The sequence below is a fragment of the Gopherus flavomarginatus genome, chromosome 2 (genome assembly GCF_025201925.1).
Source record: "Gopherus flavomarginatus isolate rGopFla2 chromosome 2, rGopFla2.mat.asm, whole genome shotgun sequence".
Lineage (NCBI taxonomy): Eukaryota > Metazoa > Chordata > Testudines > Testudinidae > Gopherus > Gopherus flavomarginatus.
Genome location: NC_066618.1, coordinates 182823906 through 182839924, shown reverse-complemented (window position 1 = coordinate 182839924; position 16019 = coordinate 182823906). Strand labels below are relative to the sequence as shown.

The following is a 16019-nucleotide window of genomic DNA, read 5'->3' as shown; positions in this document are numbered from 1 at the left end:
TGGGGTAAGATGGTTGAAGTGGCAGCAGAAGAAGACAGCTTTACCCTGCAGAATTTTTAATAGACTGAATAGATGCAGGTATGCCAAGGCATTATGGATTCTCTCCACAAGATTAATGATTCCAGCTTCCACCACTTGAGCTGTGCACCTCCCTCCTCAGCATTCAGGTTCTGGAATTCTGTTTTAATTGGATCCAAAACGATGTAATGTGTTAACTTTCTGCCATCTTGTTTTCACTTTTTAACAGAGTGACTGGCCAGAAGGGTACCAGCTTGCATCTGCCATGAATTTCCGCTTCCCACAATGTATCCCTATGCACCTCAAAACTCTCATTCCAAATGCCAGCAATGAGGCAATACAGCTTATGACTGATATGCTAAACTGGGATCCAAAGAAACGACCTACAGCAAGTCAGGTAAGACTGTCTAAGTGTTGGATTTATTAGAAGGCTAATAATTTATATAGTGCTTTAGATTAAAATGTTACACATACTAGCAAAATGACCATCATAGCACTGTAGGAAAGTAAAAGTCAGCTTCCTATTTTGTAAATGTGGGTGGAAACAAGACAGAGGAGAAGCCCAAATATTCAAAGTTGAGTGGTTCAACTAATATCAAACTGTGAGTTCTGTTCTCTCTGTAATTTGATCTTATTGGTGCTGTCAGCACAGGTCCATATCAGAGACTCAGTCTCTGTCACATCTGACTTGAATAAATACAGTCAGCAAGTGAAACAGTGTAAACTAATCAATGTGGTCTAATGGACAGAGCACTGATCTGGGATTCGGAGGAGCTGGGTTGTTTTCCCACACACACCTGCTGTGTGACCTTAAGCAAATTACATCTCTGTTCTTCATTTTCTCCATTTATAAAAGGGATAGTGATAAAACCTTCTCTTGTGAAGTATTTTGAGATCCATGGGTGAAAAGTGCTATATAGGAACTAAATATCTTTGTCTGTAGATCTGAGGTGAACCTTACTAAGCAATCAGGGACAAATTTTGTAGGGGCTTCAACATACCACATCTTTTTCCATAAGAGTTAATTAAAACCCCAAATTTGTGTACTGCCAAGTACCAAAGGTGTCTAAATTGGATACCTTTTTGTGGGTAGCTAAAGTTAATGTAAGTACACTTATAGGATGTAAAAGAGGATTACAGTAGCAAATGCAACAGAAAAAGGGAATATTGCAGGACAAGATGAAAATCCAACTAATCACATGTGGATATAATGCAGGTGACTCAAATGTGACTAAATCTGATGGTACAAAATAAATCAACCACCTCTCTCCGCTTTAAAAAAAGAACTAGTGTTACACAAGTCACCTCTAGTACTGTAGACATCACACACAGAATGCCACACAGCCCTTCTGTAAAAAGGAACTGGGTTTAGCCTAAATTGCATTGTCAAAGAGTGAGCTGTGCAGTGCATAAAGGAGACTTTAGTGTGTGCTCATGGAAACAGGTGTCCAGGAGTTGATGTGCAATAGTCCATATGGTATTGTGATATAGTGCTAAATGTTATAATGTTGGAGCCCTGTAGAAATGTACCTATCACACATGCACTCTTTCTCCCTCTCTGTTTTCTTCACCCACACCTACTGTTTGTGTCCTTACTCGTGCAGGGCACAGCCAAGACATTCATTCTGTCTCTGCCCATTTGAAGCATAATACATCACAATGCTCTGTCCTTCTAATGGGAAGAACTGCTCTGGGGCAGCAGGTGGGATAAGGGTGCCATACTGTTGTTACCAGAAGTGAGTGTTGCAAATTCCTCCTTGAGCTGCAGGGAGTGGCCTAGCTTTCCCATCACCTCAGAGTTCTGGAATGTGGCTGACTCCACCTCCTCCCCTAACCCTCACTATTCTGCTGCTGGACTGGTGCCTTGGCTACTACTCCCCACCACTGGGCTGGAGCCACCCTGGAGGGGTAAAGGGCAGTGGGGGGAACAGGGCTGATGGTATGAGGGTGATGTTGAGGGGTTAGTAGGGCATCATTATTAGAATGAACATGCCATTTCTTCTGAGTTTCTCTGCTGCTAGGGAGCCTGTTCCCCAGAGCTCCTCTTTCTCATCAAATACATTCTGGATTTAGTAGTAACATTTTAGATATACACAGTGCTTCTCATCCTGGGTGAGCTCAAAATATTTTACTACTTGCATACATATTGCCCTGTTCAAATGCAGCCTCCTCTGGGGTGGAAGGCAGCAAGCTGGTGCCCAGAGCAATGCAAAAAGGAAAGAAGTAGGAGAGGCAATGTGACATACCAGAGTACAATCCAGACTAATGAGCAGCTGTTTCACCCCTGCCCTGCAACTTTGGGTGCCTTTACAATGCCTCGCTGAAGTAGCTCCCACCTGGACTGCTCACAAACAGCCTTGCAGCATGCAAGCCACACCCTGAGAGTGTGAGTGTGTGTAACTGCAGTCTGCAAGTCACACTTGAATTATGCTCTGGCTCTCATCAGCTTTGGTTATACTGCATGGTGACCCCAACACACCCCCTGTCTTAGATTTTCCCCCAGAAATGTATATCTTATACCATACAGCCCTCTCCTGGACAGTAAAAATTGAATCAAGTCTTATTTATTTAAGAGAATAATATGCTCACAATTTGTCACTCCAAATAGAGGTACCCAGACACTTCAATTTAAACATACTATGTTAGATAAAACAGGTTTGTACTCAATAAAGAGAGTTTTTAAGTGAGTACAAGTACTAAGGTATAAAAGTGAGAAATGGTTACAAGAAAAAAAGATGAGACATTTACTAATAACTTAACAGACGATATCCGATTCAAGCAAGTTTCTCACCACATGCTTTCAGCAGTCTTACTGACCAAACTCTTTAGGTCAGTACCCCTCCTCCAGAGTCCAGTGAATTCTTCCTTTATCTCCTCATGTGCAGTGAATGCAATGGACAGGGAGATAGAGAGGGGTGTCTTGGGATGTTTATCCCTCCTTTTTATAGTTTCAGTCCCCCTATTGAAAAACATTTCCAGCTGGGAACTGGAAGACAGAGAGTTGACGTGCAAGGATGCTCCCTGCTGGCTTTTTCTTACCCAGTTTTGATCGTTCTTTGTTTCCCTCATTGCTTGATGACTCTGTTTACTGCTTAAGTGCAAATTAAGGCAAACATTCATCCTTTGTTTAAGATAGACTTGTTTGCTAACTTCTGCTTGGGCAGGGCATTATAGAGGGAAATCTTATAACTTTACATATAATGTTGCCACAGATATTTTACCAGCACAATACTGACCAGCAAATTATGAGTTGTCAAATGATCCCTTACAAGGCATATCTTGTACAAAGGTTATTACAATAGTGTGTAGGATGTGAATATGGGGGTATATTCTATCATGGAGGGGAATTTTGGTTTATAACATTGGTCTTTACTTCTTGGAAAGTGTGATAGAGTTCCTTAATGTCCATGGAGAGCAGATAAACCCTCACTCAAAATATCCAATGTAATAAGTACATTGAGTTCAACTTGGATGGAAAAATGGCTGAACTAATCTGATGAGAAATTTAAAGTTGTGTTTTCAGGGAATCTTGATATTTGGAGAAGTAGATTATAAACAATATCAGTTAAATGTTTGTGTAATTATGCAGAACTTGTTTTCCTTAAATGTTGTTGTAATTCACAATAGAAAATTGTTTGGTTCTATGTAGTGTAGTGCCAGAAGCTGCTTCATGAGGCAGGTTTTGTATACATTACAACTTTTACTAAAAATCCATGATAGTACTTAAAATGTTCATTGCATATCTGCAAAGCGCTGCAGTTTTGATTTTGTATTTTAGTGCTTGTGATCAAGCTGTCTCAGGGTATGCATGTCACTGTGACATCAGATCATAGGCCAGATAAGACCAGCAGTTTGTAACTCTCAAAAGTAGGCCTAGGGAACCCAAACTTTTCTGCCAGTGCAAATATTTGAGATTGACTTTACGCTGGAGGAAAAAAAATGCAAAGTTGACAACAGGCATTTGATCAGCTTTGACTTTCAAAAATTCAGGGATCTAATCATATGAAAATCAGGCAGCAATGCAGACTACCACAGTTTAGTTTTAAAATTAAACTGATGGCTAGTACAGTACTGAATTGAATACCCTATGTTTCAATAGTTTGAAAGAAATTGGTTACACTTATAAAATTGTTGATCTGCTATATTTTAAACAGATCTTTAGTCCTCTGTTTCAGACAGTTTCACTTTAGAATATTAAATGAAGTGATGCTCTTATTTGTTAATTGAGCAAGCTTAAACCCATGTGGACATGATATATAGCCCTAAAGTCTTGAATTGTAATTGACTATTGATGTACAGTATGCACAGAGTTTGTTCTGGATTCTGAGTTTCCCTTGTACCATTCAGTAACATCACAAGTATCAAGCAATAGGGGACAAATTCACTCTTAGTTGTATCTTATGGACTTGCCTGGGGCTGAGATCATCAAAGATGATTTTGGTTCTGTGTTTTTCAGTATTACAGGTGGTCTTAAAGAAAATCCTAGATCCAGGTGTTTTGGAATCAGGACCCAAATCCAGATCTGTTGACCCAAACTGAAATTTTTCACATCTTGTGTCCTGGCCCTTTAAAATTCTTCCTATCCTTCAAGAGATTTCTTGTTCATTAAAGTGGATGCCATGGAACAACATTAAAAACTTCCTTTCCTGTAGGACAGGAGGACATTTACATGGCCAGGATGGTGTATTTCTTTCATGCAGTATGTTGTATGCAAACTGTAGATCACTCACTTTGCATGAGAAAATAATCACTTGAATTGCATATACAGATTCACATTCTAGTTTATGCATATGCAAAGGCTAAGGGCCAGATTCTGGCAGCCTTGTCCATAAAGCTCAATCCAACTCCCACTGAAGTGAATGGAAGTCTTTTCATTGACCTTAATGAAAGTGGATCAAGCACATAATGCATAGTAGTTTACTCTGAGAAGTCTCTCTAACTTTAATGAGATGGCTCTGGGAATAAAATACTACTAATTAGGAGTAAGGGAGGCAAAATCTGGCCCTAACACACACAATATTTCAGCACATTTTTAGAGTTCCCTTAATGCTGATCCTTATTTCAGCAACCATTCAGTTTCAGAACTTTTGGTATATGGCTGCTATAGTATTTACATTAATTGGAAACCCATTTTTAAAAAAAAAGACACTTCGATTTCCTCATAGGAAGAGTGAAGGAGTAGATGGAGGAGAGAAATTTATAAGTGATTTGAACTGGAGCATGCTGTTGCTGTTTAGCTCTTTTTACTACCCCAGCATGAAACAGTTTATTCTTAGGTGTCTTTCTTAGGCAAAGTAACTTGATTTGCCTACATCAGAAAATGAAGATAGACATGCTTTAAAAAGTTAAATGCGCACACACAAAAATAAGATGCTAATGAAACCCTTCCAAAGCCACATAATCTGAAAAGAAAAGATGTCACTCCTACTCTTTCAGTGGCTCACTTTAAAACCCACTTAAGAATCCTTCTGCTGAGAAAAACCTGGTTAAAACTTAAATGCTACCTTTGAAGAGGAGTTGATTAAAATTAATCCTGCTAGTCACCCAAGTCCAAGCCTGCCTGACCCCCTGGGGCTGAGTTTAGGCAGTTAGCCTGAGCCACCGCCCATGCCAATGTCCACATTGCTATTTTTAGCATACACAGATCTGTCTCCCAGTGCTGGGAATCACACCTCGCAGTGGCAGTGTAGACATACTCTAAGGCTCAGACAATGACAATACCTCCTGGATTTCAGGTGTCAGAACAATGCTCTGGACTGCTCTGGGAAACTACATGTTTGGAGCATATGGTATTGCTGTGCTGTGCACCCAGCAGAGGACATGATTGTTCATTTTGCTTTTTTCCATGGCATCCTCAAGAGCAAGAAAATAGGTGCTGTCATTTACAGATGAACATCATGAGAGTACAGCAAGCACAGCACTCTGGATGTACGCCACAGTAGACTACATAAAACAAAACAAGCGACCTGCAGATGTGAACATGCATAGAGCAAACTGAAAATACAGGAGAAACTTTGCTCATTAGTATATACCAATTAAAGAACAAAGACTCACTCACTCAAAATAGCAGCCATGATGCATGTGTGTAAGGCATCTATATGAGACAGTTCCCATATACATCAATAGCTGTAGCCTACCTAACCGAAGTAAGAGAAGAACCTCGTTCAGAAATATCCTCCTTGGGGATGTTCCTGATTAGTACTGTTAACCTAGGAAACAATGTAAACTGAACATTGCAATAGAGAATCCACATGTGTGCTGGGATGGCAAGAAGGCTCTTAACTTACAAGGAATGTCCTCTATCCATTATCTGTAAGCTATCTAGCTATCCATCCATTCATCTTTTTTTAGGTATTGCTAGGCTGCGTGTTCGCATAATTTACAAGCACCAGATTGTAATCACATTCCCCCTCAAAACACATTCTGCAATACCTGCCAGTCATGTTTTTGCATGCCACCCCAATACCACACAGTCTTATTTTACCCCTTCCTCACCCCAGAATTGAATATTAAGGGTACACCATTCCATGTGTTCCACTTACACGTGTGAGTTCATTTTGCATCCATCTTGCACCTGTACTGTAGAATTTGTTAACAAGCTTGACACCTGCTTACATCTCTGGTGAAGAAGTTACTGCATTTTAGTTATAGAAGTGTATTGAATATGTTTTACATTCTTTTTCAGGCTTTGAAATACCCTTATTTTCAAGTTGGCCAAGTTTTAGGACCTCCTCCACAATATTTGGAACAGAAACAATCTGTTGTTAAACCTGGTCAGCCAACAGAGCCAAAGCCAAATCTACCGAAATTAGAACCTGTATCAAAACTAGAATCTGTATCCAAGCCAGAATCTCAGTCTTCACCTGATGCACTTGACGAGAGTCAGCCACAACTTCCGTCAAAGATTAATCACCAACCTTTCCAGCAAATCCAGCTGCCACAGAATACAACTAACCAACAACTACCCCGACAGCAGCAGCCGCAACCACTTCTTCCAGCCATCAATAAAAACTCATCACCAGTAAGTTATCAATAAAATTTAAGAGCATATATATGAAATAATTTGTCCATGTTAGCTGTGGTACAGTCACCAGATACCTTTTTTAAACAGGGTTACATTTTCCATTAAATACTGGAGATGTGCGTCTCTCTCCCTCCTAACTAGGGTATGTTCAGACTGCACAGTTTCCCTCCTTCAGCACAGATAGGTTGCTCAAGTACACATGCTTGCTTTCTCTTTAGAGACGGTTAACTGGTGTAACTGCTACAGGTATGTAACCATGCAGCACTTCCTATGCAAGCCTGCTTTATTAAGGTAAAAAGCATTACAGAGAAAATATATTAAAAACAATAAAATCACCTACACACATGCTAATAAGATACCAGAATTAATTCCAACTCTAACATGGGCTCTGGCAGGAACAGTCTTTCAACCCCCACCCACCCAAAGGGATTCCTTTATGGTCACAAGTTCATTCCAGCCTCTGCATAGAACAAGCATCCAGCCTTATGAGACCTCAGTAGGCCCAGTTTTTCTAACCCTACCCTAAGGATTGGGGTATTCCATGGAGCAGGGATCCTGTTCATTTGCTGGAGCAGGAAGAAGACCATGAACCAGTTTAAAGCCAGGTGATTTATTCAAAAACCCTTTCTTTATCTATTGGTCCCTGGAGAACCCAGTTTGAACTAGTATTTGCATATCTCTCCAGGAGGTAGCTTCAAAAGGTTGGTGAAGGAGGAAGTATATCAACACTCCCACTCCCTTGTAGAGAAGGTACATAAACAACTGCATTTTTAATGGTGTACCCCAAAGGGGTTATCCCTAATTCAATAAGGTTTAATGTAAATTAATTAATTAATTACATCTTAATTGTGAATGGTTTGTTCAGGATATTACAGGATGTTGTCCATCTGTCACAAGAACATCTAAAAGTGGTTTATCAAGGATTAATAAATGATTAAGTGATGTTTTAATAATGGTTAGTTATAACCTGTTACACTGTCCAGAAGGTAATTTATAACGATGACTTATAAGCATATCAGTAGAAAGAATCGTAGATGAATGTACTTACAGTATCTGTAAGACATACTACTCATGTCGTAACATAGTTATCTAGTAATCATTCCTTTTATAAATTATTTATAAAAAATACCATTAATATAAAGCATTACCAAAAAGGTTTAAATAACCACTTGGAAAGGGTTAGTGCTCCTCCTTCCTGAAGCAGGAGTTGGACTAGATTATTTAAGACCACCCTTCCAGTGCTTTGGTATGTGACATTACTTCTCCAACTGAGGTCTGCTGGCATAATCCTGCTAGGTAATGAGTACCTACAAAATCCATAAAACTCACGTCTTCTAAGCTGTAAACTAGGTCTTGATATCTTCATTTTATTTCTAAACACTTTTTAATTCTGTACAGTTCAAGCCAAAGTTGGAGTTTGAGCATAAAAACTATTCTCAAGAATATTAAGAAATATCTTATGAAATTAAAAAGATATCCAGTATTTTTTGTTTTATTTCCCCCTATGATATTCACTGACCTCTAATATGAGAAGTATTTAAATAGCGGGTTTCCAGAATCATGCCAATGCCCATCAGCTCAACTGCAAATGAATGAAGCAGAGAATGTCTTTAAAACCTGGTTGGGACTTCGCAGGAAACCCTATGGCAGAGGGTGCCTGGGAGAGGCTTGGCCGGCCTGGCCCTGCTCTCTCCTGGGCAGGCCAGTCTACTTTTAGGGTTGTGCCAGCTGGCTCTGGACTGCTGGTAATGTGACTGGCTTGTATTACTCTGCCCCCTGTTCCTGTCAGATTTTCAGCTCCCAGGTTCTTTCCGCATGCTTGAGCCAGTGGAACCAAAGAGGTGAACTAGGCCCAGCAAATTGATACTAGTATATGGTCCCTAAACTGACTGCATCAGGTAGATTTGGACAACTAGGGCCTGATCCTGCATTGAGCCACACTCAGAATTCCTACTGATACTAATGTCTGTTCAGGCATTCAGAACCACTGCAAGATTAGGCCCTGAATGGCTTACCACGAGGAGAGAAAAATCTCTCCAAGCATTTCATTGCATTTAGGCAGGCAATGAACTAGATTTAAAATATAAGAATAGAGAATATTGAAACTTTTTTCTATTGAAAACAGAAGCAAGCAGTCACAGGCCCACAAAATGGTGCAGTTGGTCTTAAAAATTGCAGGAGACGATGGGGTCAGGCTCTGTTAAAGACTGTGGACAGTTGGGATGACTTGGAGGACACAGAATTTGGAATTTCATATTCCAAGAAGCCCAGCATTACACAGTTAAAGGAAAAGAAAACAAAAGAGTTTCTGTTTAGGTAAGTCCCACAATTACATAAGATGCTTGATTTGTATTGTGTTTTATTTTATCTTTGATTGGGTTTTAGAGTGAGTTTTCATATATTGTAAGGTTTATTTTGATGCTTCCTAAAATCTAGATACATTAAACTAACTTTATTTTCTTTATCCACTAAGACAAATTCTGCCACCCTTACTAATGTTCAGGACTCACTCACTCTTAAAATAACATGTAAAGAGGTGGGCTGCCCTTCTGCACCCTCTCTTGGCCATGTCTGGCCCTGCAGGTATGCCTCACCGTACTTGAGGCTGACTGGCTATTAACAAGTGTACTCAGGACTTTTACGCTAGTGTACGCTAGTACTTTTAGCGCCCTAGGCGCACGGCCATTTCGCCGCCCCGCGCGCTGGTTCCGTGGCTCCAGTGGACCTGCCGCAGTTGTGCCTGCAGAGGGTCCCCTGGTCCGCCGCTCCAGTGGAGCTGCCGCAGTTGTGCCTGCGGGAGGGCCACCGGAGCCGCAGGAGGAGCAAACCATCGCAGAAATGCCTGCGGTAGCTCCACTGGAGCCGCGGGACCAGCGGACCCTCCGCAGGCATGACTGCGGCAGGTCAACCGGAGCCACCTGCTGCCTCCCCTTCCCCCCAGCAAAATGCCACCCCCCAATAATCCTGGCGCCCTAGGCGATTGCCTAGGCTGCCTAAATGGAAGCGCCGGCCCTGAGTGTACTTACTTTGATGGAGGCAGTGAGAAACCAAACAGCCTAATACACATAAGTAAGCCTCCCTGTAATGAAGCCCCATAAAGGGAGAACTTGGGCAACATTTTAAAGATTTTAGTCTCAGGTCTTCATTATTGCCTAATGTCATTTTTTCATGCTCTCTGTTGAGGTGGAATGTGGTATATGATATTGGTTGGGGAGAGTTTTTTTTCAATGATTCTTTCACTTAGTGCTGCATTTTTATTTTTATTTTTATTTTTTTCATTTTCAGGACGATTATGTTCCTTTGCTCTTGGTGTTTTTGTTTTTGTTTTTTTAAAAACAACACACGCACACTGAAAATATACTCCTATTCAGTCTGTTTTACACCAAGTGATAAATGTTTACTTGTTGTAAACTTATTTTGTGATTAGGAGCTGATTTGTGTATCTCAGTCTCCAATCGGAGAGAAACTTTAAGCATTCAGTAATCACCAGGCACTGGTGCTCTTAGAATAGACCTGGACATACTTTTTTTCACATATAGCCTGGGTCTACTCCCATTGAAGTAAATAAGAGTTTTGCCATTAACGTCACTAGAAATAAAATCAGGACCACAATCGTTACTTGGAAAAGATTTGTGGAGTCTGGATGAGAGCACTGTACTTATCAGGCTAAAGTAAATAGCTGTAATTCTGAGTCTAGAGTAATCAGTTAAATTATTAGCTATCTTGATTTTCAGCATGCCAGAGCCAAAGGCCTTGGGCTGTATCCAGTCAGGAGGGGAAAGCAAAGCTCTGATGCGAAATGACTCTGGAATATCAACTACATCAGCAAAACAATACTACCTGAGACAATCAAGATATCTTCCTGGTAAGGGAAAAATCTTTGTCATGGAGAACACAAGTTTTGAAGGGACTATCTGTGATACCTTTTATTTTTGTTCTTCTGATTTGATAATTTCACCTTTCATTGACTAGTTTAAATTTTCAGATTTTTGGCCAAATACTATTCCAGTTCTTCAGGAATACAGGGCCCTCAAAACACAGCATAGTTGGCACAAGACGACCAGGCTGAGTAGAGAAGATCTCAGCACCACTTGCCTACTGTGGCAGTTCACTCCACAGGTCCACTTAGCGGTAATGTCCAAACCTGCTCACCATATCAGTATCAAATACTTTTTGTCCATTGGTAAGAGAGGCTCATCAGCTAACACAACCAGTACAGTTCCTGATATCCAGAACTATAACCCAGTTGACCAATATCAAGGAATTTGAGGACTGAGGATGCTGCCAGAGTTGCCCCAGCACAACTTTCTAACTGGCCTCCCCTAATAATAAGGAACTGGTTACGTATTGGTTAAACAGATTGTCAGCATCAAGATTTAGTTTTTTGAACGTCGTACTCACAATGGTTTCCTAAAGAACTACTGTTATCCTGTTCATCTATAGGGAAAGGCTGACAGTCTCAACTGATAGTAGAGTCGGTCCACTATTAAAATGAAACGCTGAAGTTCAGTTTCTCTAGGGTTGCTGGAGAGAGGCAGCTGCTGGCTGGGTGTCCAGTGCTGAAGGCAGCGCCACTGCCAGCACCAATGGAGAAGTAAGGCTAACACCATACCATGCCACCCTTATTTCTGCGCTGCTGCTGATGGTGGCGTTGCCTTCAGAGCTGGGTGACCAGCCAGCAGCTGCCGTTCTCTGCTCTGCCTTCAGAGCTGGGCAGCCAGAGTAAAACTAAAGATTTTCTGTAAAAATTTAAATTCTGCATATTTCTTTGCCAAACAGATTTCTAGGATCCATGCTAATCAGTCCAACTCCGAGGCTGTAGGTTGAAGCCATACCCCACCTTGATAATCTGAATGATTTTTGGTTGTCTGAAATTCAGGCAGAGAAGGCAACTCACTATTTGTCCCTTCACCACACATCTGTTTTCTTGTGAGTAGAATGGGCAGCTCAATTGAAATCAGAGCAATTTTGTCTACAAAGTAACAGGAAAATTCTTTAATCACCAAGAACAAGAATAGGGAGCTAAGAAAGGAAGGGGAGCTGTTTACCTATAAGTAGTTGTCTCTGAAAGTAGGCTATAATAAGCTCTCTGGTGCCATGCTACTCATCTCCTCTTCACTTTTACACTATGTTACATTCATTTCTATATCAACTTAGTTAGCTTGAAAAGGAGCTTTTGGTTCTCCTTCAAATGTTCCCTGCTCTGACTGGTGCAGACTGACCGGTAGAACTGTAGCTAGCAGTAGTTGGGGCACTCATGTCCTCCCTCGCCCCTGCCTCAGTGAATGTTGAGCGTTCCAGGGTGAGGATATAAAGGAGCACTGTGCTCCAGCTGCCTCAGTTCCTTCTAAGCTGCAACCAGATGAATGCTTTTTGTGTGAAGCTCTGGAGTCCTCCCAGATCTGTGATTAGTTAGCTAGTTTTAAGTAGTTCTATAGTTATAGTAATACAGTTCCTTAGTTGGCATGGAACTGAAGAACAACTACGGTTTCAAAAGATGTGTATCTTGTCTGGCGTTGTTCTGACATTGAATATACATGTAGATACCTGGCACTCACCCTCTAAGTGTTCAATTTGCTGAACATTCACAACAAGAGCAAAGAAAGACAGAATAGACTTCAAGTAACCTTTTTAAAAGAAGCAGTGGAATGGTTTACCTAGGGAGGTGGTGGAATCTTCTTCCTTAGAGGTTTTTTAAGGTCAGGCTTGACAAGCCCTGGCTGGGATGATTTAGTTGGGGATTGGGCCTGCTTTGGGCAGGAGGTTGGACTAGATGACCTCCTGAGGTCCCTCCCAACCCTGATATTCTATGATTCAGTGTTGGCAAAACTATCTGGAAATGAAACAGGGCCACGAGCTGAGAGAGCCTACAGACCAGTAGTGGCACTGGACGAGTCTACTAGAAACTGAATGAGTCTTCTTCCTCTGTTGTTAGGAGTCTCTGTGATAAAGATTAGAAAAGGATATCCTCCTGAGGCGCTGTCTAGAGCCAATACTTTTAGTAAAGACTCAGCTGGCAGGGTAGGCATGATTTTCCAGTTCTTGGTGGTGTCAGCCTTTGTGAAAAAAACCAATCTGCAGGAGAAAGACTCCTCTTAACAAAGGTATTTTTAAGGACCCATTGTTTTGATATATATCCTCATAGGAAGGTGAGGAGATGTTCTTCCTCAGATCCGGATGAGCTGGTTCTGAAAGTGAGACTTTAAGGAACCATTGAGATGAAGGAATGCTTTGGAACTAGTGGCTAGTAGCAGTGTGGCACTGCAGAATTTAATAGTCAAGGTACAGATTCATTGATCCAGTACATCCCTGGTTCAGCCAGAGGTTGATTCAGTTTATAGTAATGGAAAAGGAAGCAGATGTACTGAAACAGTCCCAGATGTGTGTATTTTCAGAAAAGAGAGGTCATGTAAAAGAATTGAGAATTACTTTTCTACTTCCATCACTTAAAAAGCCTCCTAGGTTCCCCAGAGAAGAATTTTTCTCCAATGTTCCATATCCAACTAAGGGTAGTATTATCTCCAGTTTCTTCTGAACTGAGAATAACCTTGGATCAGAAGAAGAAAATATGAATTGTGAACCAGACCTGCAGAAGGAGTATTTTGGACAAAAAAAACAATGAGGGGTTGTCCTATTTTGGATTAAAAAAAATAAACTGTTTTTATTGTGGATTTCTATGTATGATTAAGATCCACGTGCAGCACCAATCAGTTAAATTTTATAGAATTTATTGTAGCTTAAGAAAACAGCTTAGTAAAGGTTCATCTCTCAGCCATATCAGCATAACATGTACCTATGGAGAGCACATCAATATTTATTAATAATGTAGTTAAGATGTTCTTAAAAGGTCTCAATAATTTATACCTTCCAATAAGACATCCTATGCCATCTTGGAATTTAAACATAGTGCTCTCACAATTGAATGAATTGGAAGAGACCTCAGGAGGTCATCTAGTCCAATTCCCTGTTCAAAGCAGGACCAACACCAACTAAATCATCCCAGCTAGGGCTTTGTCAAGCCAGGCCTTAAAAACGTCTCAGGATGGAGATTCCACCACCTCCCTGCTAACCCATTCCAGTGCTTCACCACCCTCCTAGTAAAATAGTTTTTCTTAATATCCAACCTAGACCTCCCTCACTACAACTTGAGACCATTGCTTCTTGTTCTGTTATATGCCACCACTGAGAACAGCCTAGCTCCATCCTCTTTGGAACCCCCCTTCAGGTAGTTGAAGGCTTCTATCACATCTCTCTCTCACTCTTCTCTTCTGCAGACTAAATAACCCCAGTTCCTATAGCCTCTCCTCATAAGTCATGTGCCCCAGCCCCCTAATCATTTTTGTTGCCCTCCGCTGGACTCTCTCCAATTTGTCCACATCCCTTCTGTAGTGGGACCAAAACTGGACGCAATACTCCAGCTGTGGCCTCACCAGTGCCGAATAGAGGGGAATAATCACTTCCCTTGGTCTGCTGGCAATGCTCCTACTAATGCAGCCCAATGTGCCGTTCGCCTTCTTGGCAACAAGGGCACACTGCTGACTCATATCCAGCTTCTCATCCACAGTTATCCCCAGGTCCTTTTCTGCAGAAGTTCTGCTTAGTCAGTTGAAGAAAACTAGCCCCAGGACCGACCCCTGGGTCACTCCACGTGATACCAGCTGCCAACTAGACATTGAGCCGTTGATCACTACTTGTTGAGCCCAACGATCTAGCCAGCTTTCTATCCACTTTATAATCCATTCATCCAATCCATACTTCAACTTGCTGGCAAGAATTCTGTGGGAGATCGTATCAAAAGCTTTGCTAAAGTCAAGATAGGTCATATCCACCGCTTTCCCCATATCCACAGAGCCAGTTATCTCATCACAGAAGGCAATCAGGTTGGTCAGGCATGACTTGACCTTGGTGAATCCATGTTGACTGTTCCTGATCACCTTCCTCTCCTCCAAGTGCTTCAAAATGGATTCCTTGAGGACCTGCTCCATGATTTTGCTGGGGACTGAAGTGAGGCTGACTGGTCTGTAGTTCCCCCAGTTCTCTTTCTTCCCTTTTTTAAATATGGGCACTATATTTGCCTTTTTCCAATTGTCCGGGACCTCCCCTGATTGCCACAAATTTTCAAAGACAATGGCCAACAGCTCTGACATGAGACCTCCCCTTGAACCTTTGGCAAGCTGTAATTTATTTTGTTTGTCTGTTAAGACAGTGTTTTTTATAGCCATCACCTGTGCAAGACATATACGTAAACTACGTGCATTAACGGCTGATCCACTATTCATAAAGATTACATAGACTATGGTTTTCATAAAGACTATGTAGTTCTTTGTAAACACCCTAGATTTTTATCAAAAGTGATCTCAGATTGCCATATATATACTAGTTTTCAATTTTATCAGCTTCCTTTCCCAAACTCCAGTCTCACAATGGAGAGGATAAATTACATACTCTGGATGTTAAAAGGGCTTTAGCGTGGTATTTAGACAGGACTGAACAATTTAGACTGTCCCCAAATTTGTTTATTAACTAAGAAAGAACAAGGGCAAAGCTATATCTGTACAAATGCTAGAGTTAGAGTATGTATTAATGAAGCTTATAAACTGATGGAGTTGCCCATTCTTCAGGGAATTAAAACACATTCTACTAGATAGAAGGCAGCCTCTGTGGCTTTTTCTAGATATGTTCCTCTGAGAGAGTTTTATGGCAGCAACATGGAGTTCTGTTTATACCTTTTCTAAATCCTAACAATAGTATTTAGATCTGATGCAAGATTTGGCAGGGCAATACTGCAGTCCTTATTCAGTTAGGATTCTGTCATCCCACCTGCCTGGGTCAGAGTACTGCTTAAACTATGTCATGAGTGGGAGTATGCAGAGGACACTCAAAAGAAAAATGAAGGTATTTGCCTCTGGGGTTCTTTGAGGTGGACTCTGCATATTGACACTTCCTTCCTGCCTTTCCTCACTACCTTGGAGTCCTA

At 41.1% G+C, this 16019-nt stretch overlaps 1 protein-coding gene across 4 annotated transcripts in view; it reads left to right on the top strand.

Moving 5' to 3' along the window:
* MAK (male germ cell associated kinase) overlaps nt 1-16019 on the top strand; it is a 49361-nt gene that overhangs the window by 16031 nt on the left and 17311 nt on the right. For all 4 annotated transcript variants that reach the window (XM_050937854.1, XM_050937855.1, XM_050937856.1 and 1 more), the window contains 4 exons: nt 248-415; nt 6704-7039; nt 9168-9358; nt 10777-10907. In XM_050937854.1, coding sequence (XP_050793811.1) covers nt 248-415; nt 6704-7039; nt 9168-9358; nt 10777-10907 — 826 coding nt within the window. The remainder of the gene's footprint in view (nt 1-247; nt 416-6703; nt 7040-9167; nt 9359-10776; nt 10908-16019) is intronic.